Source organism: Papilio xuthus, unplaced genomic scaffold (assembly GCF_000836235.2).
Source record: "Papilio xuthus unplaced genomic scaffold, Pxut_1.1 DF825946.1, whole genome shotgun sequence".
Lineage (NCBI taxonomy): Eukaryota > Metazoa > Arthropoda > Insecta > Lepidoptera > Papilionidae > Papilio > Papilio xuthus.
The window spans coordinates 4,769,794-4,783,326 of NW_013532703.1; the positions used below are offsets into that span (position 1 = coordinate 4,769,794).

The 13,533-nt window shown below is 32.2% G+C and overlaps 3 protein-coding genes across 3 annotated transcripts in view; 2 read left to right on the forward strand and 1 right to left on the reverse strand.

The window, feature by feature from the left end:
* Positions 1 to 13,533, reverse strand: part of LOC106124288 (uncharacterized) — a 60,027-nt gene that overhangs the window by 39,133 nt on the left and 7,361 nt on the right. The window lies entirely within an intron of this gene.
* Positions 490 to 4,619, forward strand: Zip102B (Zinc/iron regulated transporter-related protein 102B). The gene is made up of 6 exons (XM_013320785.1): positions 490 to 778; positions 1,290 to 1,476; positions 1,905 to 2,015; positions 2,906 to 3,044; positions 3,266 to 3,384; positions 3,762 to 4,619. The coding sequence occupies exons 1-6, from the start codon at positions 683 to 685 to the stop codon at positions 3,980 to 3,982; spliced, it is 873 nt and encodes a 290-aa protein (XP_013176239.1). The 5' UTR covers positions 490 to 682; the 3' UTR covers positions 3,983 to 4,619.
* LOC106124287 (uncharacterized) lies at positions 8,261 to 11,966 on the forward strand. The gene is made up of 6 exons (XM_013320781.1): positions 8,261 to 8,498; positions 9,050 to 9,133; positions 9,410 to 10,155; positions 10,597 to 10,730; positions 11,129 to 11,315; positions 11,577 to 11,966. The coding sequence occupies exons 1-6, from the start codon at positions 8,342 to 8,344 to the stop codon at positions 11,772 to 11,774; spliced, it is 1,506 nt and encodes a 501-aa protein (XP_013176235.1). The 5' UTR covers positions 8,261 to 8,341; the 3' UTR covers positions 11,775 to 11,966.

Here is a 13,533-nt window from a genome sequence, read left to right on the forward strand (position 1 = left end):
ATATTTCCGTCTACCAGGTATTGAACATATTTGTGGTAGGGTTGTTTTGACTAATGAACACAAAATGAAGACTGTAGGTTCAAATTTAAATATTACACGAAAACATTGGTTAAATATGAAGAAACGTTTACTAAACACATTTTCACCTTTGTAGCCTGGTCAGGTCAGCTTTCATTACCTATATGTCATTAAAATTTTAAATTAATATAATTATGAACAACATTATGTGTACATTTTGCTATCAGGATTATGTGCTAAATATAAAAGTTGTAACAAAGCTATCACAGATTAATTTTCGCATCACACCTCCGATATGACTACAACCAGCAATGATATTTTACTATTCCAATAATAATTATACTATTCCTACTAAAACAATAGGTACTTGAAACGGAACGTATAACCTGAATAATAAAAACGATCACAGCACATCACTATTTATTATTTTATTATCGTGTCGTGTTGTCACTTGTCAACTGTCACTTTCAATTGCCTTTCCATCAAAATTGTGTTGCGAGTACGAAAGGTCTTACAAATGTTGTTTATTACTTTTAGATATATAATGGAAGGATAAATCATGAATTATAAGTGGTTTATTAACATTTAATTAGTACATTACAACTAAAAAATTACCTGTTAGCATTTATATTAGTAAAAATTTGTAACACAATTTTGCAATAAGATGGATGAGACAGTGGTTTTAGTTTTGCTTGTTTTGGTGATGTTGGTGGGTTCTTATGTTGCTGGAAGTATTCCACTTAATGTTAGCATGTCAGAGGTAAGTCACGTAAAAAAACATACTATTTAGCACTTACTTTAGTGCAATTATTTTGGTAATTAATGCGACTGATCTAACAGTTTACTAGTACCATATTTTCGATATTATTACAAACAATTTCGTTCGTCACGCATGGTTTAATGATATTGCAGTTTCTGTTATAGATTTACAATCTTATACAGAATAAACTTGTTGTGCAAAAATATAAAATAAAAAACTGTTTGCATAATCAAGCAGGAAATCCCATGAGATAAAATATTAAGGAAAATGTTTATTATTCTGTATGTGTCTCACATAGACTTTCATTGGATTGCTAAATCCATTAGAGGCGGGTAACTTTATTTCAATTATATTTTTAAACATTGTTTTCAAATATAAATTGTATCAAAATAACTGAAACTGTGATTAGACTTTTAATTAATAAGAAATAAGACTTGTGTATGTAAAGTATGAAGCTGAAACATTAATTTAAAGTTAATTATATTAGTAAAATTGTTATAATTTTTTCCAGGACAAGCTACAAAAAGTGACAGTTTTTGGTGCAGGATTATTAGTGGGTACAGCACTAGCAGTTATAATTCCAGAGGGAGTGCGGGCGCTGTTCTCCGAGAGAGTTGCACTTGTCACTAAGGATTACACACCAGAGCCTGCCACACATAGCGACTTGCATTCTGTTATTGGCATATCATTAGTTTTAGGTAAGAGAAAATTTAAACAATATAAATGAATATGACTTAACATCTCAATACTCCATTCGCTGATTATAGGCTCCGGTTTATCAAATCCCAATTGAGTTAATACCTCAATGTCAAGACTTCTATTTATGAGCAATGTTGATCCGTTCCTCGCACAAGATGTGCCTAATTTATAATTCACAACTAACTTTTTAAACCACAGACTATTATAATGCAAAACTCTGGAAACAGTTCCTAACCCTAAGCAGTGCGACCAACCGAGTCAAACGCACCAGTAACAAACTAACGAGGTTTTTAGTCAGTCTACCTTCCTGCTTAAAAATGCCAAAATAATACAATGCACCCATATTTAGTTTAAAAGAAATAAGCTCGTAGTTAAGAGCCGCCAAGATATCTAAAAATATTTATAACTAATAATTTTCTTTTAATAGGTTTCGTTTTTATGCTGTTGGTCGACCAGCTGTCTTCACGATATAATGACACCACAAATCCGACTGAAAAGAACATTACAGCAACAGTTGGATTGGTTGTCCATGCCGCTGGTAAGTGTTTATTTTAGCCGCTTTTTCCACTAAGGGAATAGCCGCACGATGTCATCTGGATACAAGTCTCGTATCGCAATTTCACTCTCATGGCCTCAACTGCCATATAGAAAGATATCAGAGCTAGTCCCTTAGTGGAAAAGGGTCTAAAAAGCCAATGTTTATAGACTTATTCAAATTATATAACATCATAAAGGACTTTTGTTAATTCATTGTATTTTGACGATCCTTTAGAAGTAAAAATGATTATTTCATAACTTAAGCAAGTTTTATCGGCATGTTGACATAACTAACGTAGAAGTTTGTGCAACGTCCATTACAGCAATTAGTCGATACGATAAAGCAATGTCGATAGCGACCCGCGCGTGACTATATACAAGTTCACTTATCGTTATATCTTGATATTCACTTGACGATCAAGTTTACTAAACAATATAAGTAAAAAGGTTCAAATAATGCGACCAGATTATTAGATATCGCTTAAAAGTTAATTGTTAGGGTATGTCAATGTTCTTACTGCAAGCAAAATACATCTTTAGTTATGAGTCAACTAAAATTGGTGATCTGCAGATCAGGTCACGGCTCGCACCTGTGATGCTGCTGTGATTCACCTGGCAGCTTGCGGCTCATCGGCTCACTGAGTACGTTGCGATGAGTTGTAAGCTGCTTATTTAGTTGCCGTAGCTCAACGATTCAAGTTTATGTGAGTTAAACTTTTGAATCGATTCAGAGCTGATTTACATGGCTATATCTTTAAGGTGACAAATATTTTATACGCCAACTTAGGCACAGAAGTACTAAGTAAATGCTGGGTACGATATTCAGTTGTCACGTCGGGTAGTAAAGTAATCTTATACCTGACGTGTCAAATCAAGTGGTAACATTTTCAGCTGACGGCATAGCGTTGGGCGCGGCTGCTACCACGTCACATGCGGACGTGGAACTTATCGTATTCCTGGCCATTATGCTGCACAAGGCACCTGCCGCCTTCGGACTCGTCACATTCCTTATGCACGCGGGACTTGAGAGGTAAGCTTTGTTTTTTTTTAATTAATATACAGGTTCGGGGCCGCTTACTATTTATTCACCCTAGTAGTTGGTACGTCAGCATAAGAGTACTCATGTTCCTGGCGTGCCAAGTCAAATTGTGAGGACTGAGTATTTCATAGTTTAGTGTGCATATCATACAGGCAAGAATGTGTGACGTCACCTTTACCTTTTATCTTTACCCTTTTTTTTCTTGTTTCCAGGAATCGGATACGTAAGCATTTGCTGATCTTTTCCTGTTCAGCTCCGCTGCTGGCGTTGCTCACATACTTTGGTATTGGTAACGAGAGCAAGCAGACGTTGAATGATTTTAATGCTACAGGTAAGTGATGAATATTTACAAATTAATAACGGACTCCGATATGCGTTGAAATGCCAAGGCAAATAATTACAGGCAAAGAGACAGACAAAAATTAAATAAAAGATAGATTTTCATTTCAATTAACGTGAATAAATCATGTTTTTTTGTTATAATACATACATATACTCCAATTTTATTAATTATATATATAAATTTGTGTGGACCGCGAGTGTGTCCGAGCGAAATAAAAAAATAGCTTATGCCTTCTTCCAGCATATGTTCTACATCTATGTCAAATTTCGGCGATATTCATCCAGCCGTTTTAGTGAGAGCCTCTAACAAAAATCTATCCAAACATTCGTATTTATAATATTAGTTATTTAAACTTATTTTTCCAGGTATAGCGATGTTATTCTCAGCGGGTACATTCCTGTATGTAGCGACTGTGCACGTGTTGCCGGAGCTGACACACACGCATGCGCACACACATACACTCCTGCCCATGCAAGATGGCGTACCTCCAAAGAAAGGCTACGGCGGTCTACAGCTCTGCGAAGTTCTCATCCTCGCCATCGGCGCGATGCTCCCCGTCATACTCACAATGGGACATGAACATTAATGCAAAGGTAATAACGTTCAAATTACAATAACTGGCATGTTTACAAAACTTTTAATTTTAGCGACATCTATGGCACTTTTTTAATACCTATGAAAGTAATATGTGGTAGCTATTTTTATTTTGTTTTTAACTTGAAGCAAATTATTTAATTGCTTAAAATCTTCTAATACAATGCTATCTGATGGTGAATTAAAATCAAATTAAAAAAAACTTTTTTTTTTTGCGCTATTATATTGACTCTCCCATATGTTTGATTTTTTTCTTTGGGCGATCCAAATCAGTAATAATAAATTAACGTAAACCAATTTTCTTCGAGCATTTTTTGAGACCTAATAACAATTTGAAATGGAATGAGAAAAAAATGTAATATTGTTAAAAAATTTGAGTTTTATTTTAAGAAAAAAAATCTTAAATCTTTTATGAGAACAAATTTTTTAATACGCGATCTCAATCAGAATATACCGGCGAATAACAAATTAGTAGTTTCGGCGTCTATTCAATGCAAACAAATCAAATCTTTCTTCCTTATAATAATAGTATAAAAAGTTTGTATGATATTTGTATGACTGCCGAAACATTCATACAAAAATATTGGTAGAATTTTATTTAAGATATGGTTGCAATAATTTTATGTATAAAGTTGTATGTATTACAGTAATATGTATATTTGGAAACTATATGCTTGCAATTTTTTGTATATACTGAAATATTATATAAGAACTTAGATGAATCATTATGTACATTTTGATTATATATTATTTTAATGAGTACGAGAAATATGTTTAAACAATAAACATTTCAATGCAATATATTTTAAACTTCGTTTTATAACAAAATAAAATCAAAATTGTGCCAAATAAAAATTACTAACAGTTTCAATTCTTAACTACGATGATTTTTTTTAAATATAACAATTTTGTGCACATTTCATGAAATTATTTCACATATAAAGTACATAGTCTTTAAAAAATAGAAAATTAAATATTTGGAATTAGGCCTAATGTTTTATGAAAAGATTTTATTAGTTTTATCATTTTGTATGTAATTCGCACATTTATTATTTAATAGTCTTAATTGTTAAAAAAAATATTTTAACATATGTATTTGAAATGCAATATATTTGTAAAATAAAACATAAATAAATGTTAACAATATATAAATAAAATTTAAGTAAAAAGTTTTTAGAACATATTTCTGGTTTACATTTTGATATATTATTTTGAAATATTAGACTAGTGAGAATTTTTAGCGTAAGTTTTTTTTTCTTTTAATATAATTTAAAGTTACTGTGAAATGTGAAAGAAGTCTCCAGCAGTTACATACTAAAATTTATATTTATTAGGATATTATTCTGACCAGAAATATAATAATTCTTTCTATATTGTGAAAAATATTAAATTTATTTCTTTGCACACATTTGATAGCTATATAATAAAGAAGAATATTGAAGCATCCTCAAACCAAGATATTGATATTCTTGTTTAGGCTAATATGAAAATACATGAACCTATTCCAAATAATACTGACGGATAACTTGCATATAATTTTGTGCTTGCCCTTAGGTTTACAAGAGTATATTGATAAAAAACTCGCAATGAATTTTGCTGTCTTACGTTCATTTTTATCGTTTTAATATGACACTTGGTTTTTTAGTATTAAAAAAGTATTAAAATGTATGTATAAATTGAATTTATCGTATATGTACTAGTTTTTGCTGTTAAATATGTTCTGTTTAAATGCAATGCGTTAACAATGCAATCATATGATTCAATATTGTTTGCTGGAGACTTAATTGTGAGATGAACCAAATAGGAGAGATTATACCAGATGTGTTGTATTTTTGACCTGCGAAGTAAAAGCGATAAAACAAAGTTATATCTCGTTGTGATGTTATTTTTATTACATTAAATAAACTGCTTTTATATGTAATGTGTTTTATTTTATACCCAGAATATGAAAACAAAGAATTAGAATAATAACGTCTTGAGTTCAAAATTAAAGTAGAGATCGATATGGGTATCTGAACCGGTGGAAAGTCAAACTAAATTTGGACGGCTCACTAGCGCCTCCCTGTTACGTCAAAAATGTCACAAAATCCTTTTCGTACTGCAACTTTTATGTAATTTTTTCCTTTAATGTCCTTTTTCTATGTCTAAATAGGTTTTATATGTATTCTAATAGAACCAAGACCGATGGAAGCGCCTTCAGGTTCAGATATCCTTGATGATTTTGACATTTTCTTTTCTTATGCATATTACAAATTAGTGCCATCTGTTGGGATTTATCAAGTGAGCTTTACTTTTTCCTTGCTAATAACTACTATTAAACACGAGATGGCACTGAAATGTAAAAATCAGCTTACCGTTTAAAAAAACAATGGCTGTGGTAGACTGTTTTATATTACTAAATATTATCAATGCGATTGTTTGAATGAATGCGATCTCACTCAAATTCAGCATAGATGTAGAACATGGCCCGAAAGAACACATAGGCTACTAATTATTTTATTTAATTACGTGCGGACGTAGTCGTGGGCGTCAACAAGTACTTAGAAATTAGCGCTTGACCACAATCCCCCCTGATGTTAAAAAGTAATGTGGTCGAAAGATCGCGTTAGCATAGTTAATGCACATTCATCCGACCTTTATTAAATCGTAATTGTTACAAATGTGAAAACTTATAATAAAGCAAAAATTAATACATAACAGAGAATAGGGGAAGGTACTAAAAGACCTTATCTTTTCTTTCTTTTGAATAGACCTTATCTTTTCCAATTAAAAGTTTTTTGTTCATGGTTTTATTTTGTTATCCTTCTATTATTGCAATAATATGGTTAATAATAATCTTAAAAATTATGTTTTAGTCTTCGTTTCTTTTTGCTAGACTGACTTTTGTCCGATTCTTCGTGTAACTGTAATACAAGAGGAAAGACATAAATATAACATAAATTAGAAAAATAGAAATCATTCCCTACGTTTTAGAGCGTATGCTTTGAAATAACTACGTTCCTTTATATTAGCCGAATTAGATTAAATGAGTAAATTAAATGTAAAAATAATTCGAAGCTCGCATCAGCAAAAGCGATTCTCAGAGTATCCTGGTTCTCGGAAAATCCTATCTACCGGCAACATATAGTAAAAGTATTTGCCTTTCAGATTCTTATTTTTTTTACGATAGAAGAAACGCGGAGTTTATTTACTCTTAGTATTGCAATAGATCAAAATATTTATAACCAGTTATTTACTTATATGTCTTATATAACATATTTAGTAAGCTGTTTTTCTGGTTTAAAATATGCTCAGGTTGCTCGCTAATTCGGCATTCAAACAAATTCTATAACATAAATAAATATCTAGTTAGAACTAAAAAGTCCGAGTAGTCAAGTCTGGGACGTAATAGATAACCCTATGAAAATATATCACATAAAATACCAACGACAAAATGGATTTCGAAAAACAAATTAAATCTTTCCAAGTTGTCAGTCCCAAAATAAAGTATTAGAAGATAAATTACATTAAGTGGATAAAATTCTAACGTTAAGAGGCGGGAACGGCCTATAAATTAAAGCGTGTAATAGGGCGAACGCGGAAGTAGGCTTCGCAGACAAATGTCTTCGCTTGTGCGGACGTTTTTAGAAAAGGAAAATGCGGCAAGATGGCGCCGGTCTGTCTGGCGCCAAAGCTTTTCCTTCATTCACAAACGAAAGGCTCTAAACAACGACATAGTTTGATAGAATATTGTACTTTATAACAATTACATAAGGTTTAAATCAGTTTGAGATCTTATCAAAGGAACGGTATTGACTTTTCCGGGCCCAGTAATGCGTTTTGAGCTCCGGTTTTCCTTACTCGCATTTGAAATTTGACTGTAATTACAGACCCTAAAGTTTATTTTCGAATGATTTTACGTGAACATGTAATATTTTGTCGATGGACCCTTGTCTGGGTGGCGCCAGCGAACACTCAAATTTATTATTTTGCATTATGTGCCCTAAACCTGAAAAATAAAGTAGTTTTTCTATTTTACTCGGGAGTTGAAAGAGGAATTGTAATTTACGGAATGTTATTTACAAAAGTTGATACATAACTGTGTTTTTTGTTAAAAATAACATAAAAACAACGATGTTTCAGATATGGAAAGTAACGGTTAAAGTTTACTGGTATATTTTTTGATTAAAAACTCTTTAACATAATAAGTACAAGAAGGTTTGTATGTAATTGGAGTGACATTAAAAAAAAACTTTAAATCAACTAGATTGTGACAGTTCTTTGTTATGAATTCACTATGATTAAATTATAAGTATAGGTAACCAAGTATTTGGCCTTTTTATAATTGAACTGTAAATTAATTGTTACCTAAATGTTTCTCTTCAAAATTCTCTGTGTATTTTCAAGTATCAAAATCATTGAAAATGTTTCGAAACATTTTCAAACTGCGACTGAAAAATACCAAACGTATGAAATTGAAGACAATGTTATAAACGATGATCAAGTGAATGAAATATCACGAGACAATGGTTAAATTATATTTATAATACAATAATTAAGTTATATTTAAGAAAAAACTCCGGAAATATTTGCTAAAACAATATATTTGAGATCAAAATCTATTTATAACTAGCTGTCGTCCGCGGGGAATAAAAAATAGATAGTAGCCGATTCTCGGACCTATTTAATATGCATAAAAAAATTCATAAAAATCGGTTTCTGAAGAGTATGGTAACTAACTTCGTGGCACATGAATGTTATATATAAGACTAGCTGTTGTCCGCGACTCCGTCCGCGCGGGATTAATAATAGATGTTGGCCCATTCTCAGACCTACTCAATATGCTCACAAAATTTCATAAAAATCGGCCAAGCCGTTTCTTAAGAGTATGGTAACTAACATTGTGGCACAAGAATGTTATATATAAGATTTGAGAATATAAATAACAATTCAGAGTTTTTATATCTTCTTCTATTTATATATGGATAAAAGTAAATGTTTGTCCTATATGCATTGCTAAACTATTGATTACTTAAAACTTTTATTTAAAGAAATATTTTTTTTTAAATTTACGTCTTAGGTGACGACAGAAAACTCAAAATGTACGCGGAACTTCAATCGGCTTTGCAAAATATGAATGCGGACCAAAAGTTTTTATTTGAAGGTAAGTAATTTAATAGATACATATACATTTGTAACGATACTGGCTGTCGCCCGCGACGCCGCCCATGCGAGATAAAAAACTTAATTAGTATCCTATGTGTTCTTCCAGACTATTATGCCTTATACCTATGCAACAGCCATCCACACATAAAAACTTTTGCATTTATAATATTAGTAAGATTGTTTTGCCTTTCTTATAACCACGTAATAGGTAATTGCTTTTTTTTTTAGATATTTTTTTCGGTAAAACCTTCTAATGTAATAAAATTAATTTCAGATGCGCTTAACAAATATATTGCAGGAAATATAACTGAAGATGAAATTATCGATTTGTTGCCTAACATTCTATTAATTGATGAAGAATCCAGAGAATTCTACAAACAACATGAAAGAGATAAATACAAATCTAAAAGTTGTTCGCGTAGAAATGATACTAATATAATCGAAACAGACGATCCTGAATGCAGTAAAGATGTTGCTTTATATCTCAAAGCAAACATGAACAAACATAGTTCAATGTACACAAAATATTATTACAAACCTAACAGCACTCCAAAATCTAGACTCGGTGAATACAGACTCGGTGAAATAGATGACGAAATACATACTACGTATAGTAACGAAATAGACACTACTTTTATTACAAGAGAAGCAACGATTCCATTAATAATAGACTTGATTAAATCATTTAAGAATCAGAAAATGTTAAAAACAACAAAAACATATATCTACGAGTATCCATCAGATACACCAACAGATGAAATCACAGAAGATTCTTCAACTGAAGAAATTAAACAAGACAACGAAGAGAAAAGACATATGATTGATGTATTGACTCTTCTTAATTTGTTAGATAATTTGACTAATGAATACACAGCACAGACTATGCGAAGATCGTGGAATAATAGGCCAACTCCAACAGCGCCACTATGTCCGTATACGATCAGTTTCGGCACATCTCCAAGATATAAATATCAATATCCATACTTTGAACGAAATCGTACAGGCACTCTAGTCAATATGGTGATTGTTAACTTTGTATTTTTTTAAATAACATGAAAAACCACCATCTTTACCCCAAAGATTAATTGTTTAAAATAACTATAAATAGTTAATCGCTATTAGAATGGTTTTCTATTGTTTTTAGGGTTCCGTATCTCGAAACGAAAAAACGGAACCCTTATAGGAGCACTTTGTTGTCCGTCCTTTAGTCTGTCAAGATCCTTTTTCTCAAAAACGCGTTAAGGTATCAAGCTGGAATTTTTTTGTATGGGAAAGTAAGAAAATTGTGTCGGGTTCTTTAGCTATTCTGACGTGCTTAGACGTTGTTTGTTGTTTAGTATAATATTTTTCTATCGATGGATTAATTAGGGCATTAATTACTATATTCTTTTTCTTTGTATCAGCACATCATCTTAGTAGATAAATATTATATTTACCTAATGTTTGTAAAATTTTCAACAGTGTTACGTGTGCGGACTGGAAGAGGCACAAATCCCCATGAGCTCGCTTTGTGAAACCGCCTTTGATCGGGATGACTGGACATATAAGAAGTATTCCTACAAATTCATAAAATATTGCCGCTACGATCAGTATACGTTAGTTTATATTATAAATTAATTTATTACATTTAAAGCACTTTAACCTACAAAAGCAAATTTTAACAACGAAACAATAACGTCGTAAGATTATGTTACACTTTTAAAGTAAAAGAAAAAATAGATTTCTTTTTATTTCTTAAAAATACGTTAAAACAACATAATTTATCGGTGTTTTGCCAGCATTTTATATTGAGTACAAGCAGGCCTAGATACTGTGTTCGATATATCAAACAAGTCGCAGCATCTAGAATGCTACATTTCGGAAAAAACCTAACACTTATTTGAGTTCGTACAACTGCGGTTGCCTAGAGCTCTTTATCTTTAACTGACTTCAAAGGAGAAGGAGGCTATTAATTATTCCGTAAGAATAAGTTAAGGAAATACAATGTTCTCAGAAACAATTACTGCGTCCATACACGAGACAAGCGATCGATTTGGGGTCGATGGACGGGAGGCTGCTCTATGCGTAGGATAGACATCAGTGGCGTGTACACTCAGAGGTCATGCAGGAACCGAGAGTGGCCAACTAGAGGACATCACTTCGCCAGCCACAGAATGGCCAGGCTCGAGTTTGTACTCAACGTTAGTTGATTTTTGATTATACATATTGTAGATAATGAAAAAATAGTTACTTGATACAAGAGTTAGAAACTACAACTACGCATATAAGCAACACTTTCGTAAATGCCAAAGTTATTACCGATTTATTCGTACAAAGGGCGGCCGTCGTCCATTTTTGGAACCGTGTAATTTTCTTTGCCTTTCAACATTTTTGTACTAAAGAATCAAGAAGTATGTTGTCATTGCATTCACTTATTAATAGTCTTATATTGTTTATTCCAGGATGTCAAAGACGGCTGCACTGTTAGTCCGGGCGCATCTCTTGTGCCTCTTTCCCGAGGCATCTCTCTTTACGCTCGCTTCATTGCTTGCGTGTGTAGGGAATCATTGTGCAATGCTGGTATCTCATATATGTTGTTTTCATATGTACGATTATTTGCTCATAGCTTCACTCCTATGATACTTTTAGCTGCCACGTAGTGATATCACGGAAGGTAATAAGGAATAAGTGATATAAATATACTGATTAGAGTACTTAGTTATTATGAAATTATCGGAATTATCACAACCAAGTTTTTGTAGAGTTCGTTTTGTTTTGCATTACGTTGATGTCTTTTGTGCTTCAGTTTTTGTCTTTGTTATTTTAAATTATACTTCTACATACGTTTTTGTGCTATTTGATAACGTTATTCTATTGAAGTGATTAAATCATAATTTATATTACAAGACTTTTATTAGCTCCTAATTAAGCAATACCTAAAACTCGGATACAAATCTATCCTTGCTACTTAAAATCCATCTTTCAGAAGTTTTTATTACGGCTGATGTTTGGTAAAATAATCTGGAAAAACGCAAGTATTTATATCTCTTCCTAAGGATATTTACGAAGATATACAGTTTGGATTGAAAATCACATTTTCCCCGGAAAATTCTAAGAGTAATTTATTTTGTGCAACCATTGTGTGAAAGCTAGGGCAAATCAAAATGGCCGCCTCGCCCACCTGTTTGCGTCACTCTACGATTGGTCGGGGTTCAGTGGGAACACCCCCTATACCTTCGTGGAAATATAGAGATTGTACAGCGATGGAAATAACCTAATACATATTTATGTATCAACCTCAAGATAAGGTGAATAAATTTGTTTGTGACGCTTTGGCATATCAGAGCATGGGGCTGGCAAAAATATGTATTGACATGTTATGGTTACAATTATCTTTTGATGAAAGATATGTTTAGAATGAAGAAAAGGTGTCATCATCATCATCAACGCACTATATGTCCCGATGAGGAGACTCAGAGCCTTCCCTAAGTTAGTAGTGACCACGTTGGCCCAGTGCGGGTTGGTTCACTTCACGGTATTTTCCTTCACCATAAGAACGTCGAATAAATATACATATATAATCAAACACATTGGTACTGGATTCAAACGCAGGACCTACAGATTACAAGTGCTTTAAGCCTCTGAGTTACCGACGGTGTAGGGCGACGGAAAAATTGTATAAGTAGTTAAATAAGAAAATAGCAAATAAAAACTTTTCTTATAACAACAAAGTATAGATAATCTCTGTGTGTGTGTGTGTGTGGCCAGGGGTTGCAATCAGACCCCTGCGTTGACCGCGCCATACGACACTACGGAGTTAATTACATTGAGCTTGTTAAGTTTTATTGCACTTCCCGACAGATAACGAAATTCGATCTTATCAGATCCGGCTCTCTGCAATTAACGCACATCTCTCGAACTTAGTTATATTGTATAGAAATAAAATAGTAATAAAAAGTTAAGCTCTACATATAAACAAATTAAGAAACTTATATAAACTAAGAGAAATAATCAAAATAGAACAACATTAATAGAAATCAGAATACATTTCTTTAAGTATTTTATATTTCCAAAAAAAAATGCCAATTATAATTTAATCATTACTATTAAATCATTGGCCGCAAAGAAAAAGCCGGCTGAATGTTTTTTCTTAGCTTTTATTCCTAATCTTCAACTACATAGCACACATATATTCCAAGCCAAATGGTTACATTATTATCGACTGTATAACTAAAGATTATTTTTTTACGAGTAAGCTTATATTTTTTCCTGTATTTTTACGACAAACGTATTTAACAGCTTTTTAAATATCATTCGTTGCTTAAATAAGCGATGATATTAATATTATAGATCCAAAATAAATTTCGAACATTTACAGAGTTATAAATAGTTTTATAAAAGCTTTTGAATAAACAAACA

Bases quoted from the DNA above. Each gene is read 5' to 3' on its own strand.
- Zip102B (XM_013320785.1), top strand. From the start codon at position 683: ATGGATGAGACAGTGGTTTTAGTTTTGCTTGTTTTGGTGATGTTGGTG. The intron at 3,045-3,265 runs GTAAGCTTTGTT...TCTTGTTTCCAG, and splicing joins ATGCACGCGGGACTTGAGAG to GAATCGGATACGTAAGCATT. The intron at 3,385-3,761 runs GTAAGTGATGAA...TTATTTTTCCAG, and splicing joins GAATGATTTTAATGCTACAG to GTATAGCGATGTTATTCTCA.
- LOC106124287 (XM_013320781.1), top strand. From the start codon at position 8,342: ATGTTTCTCTTCAAAATTCTCTGTGTATTTTCAAGTATCAAAATCATT. The intron at 8,499-9,049 runs GTTAAATTATAT...TTTACGTCTTAG, and splicing joins TGAAATATCACGAGACAATG to GTGACGACAGAAAACTCAAA. The intron at 10,156-10,596 runs GTGATTGTTAAC...AATTTTCAACAG, and splicing joins CAGGCACTCTAGTCAATATG to TGTTACGTGTGCGGACTGGA.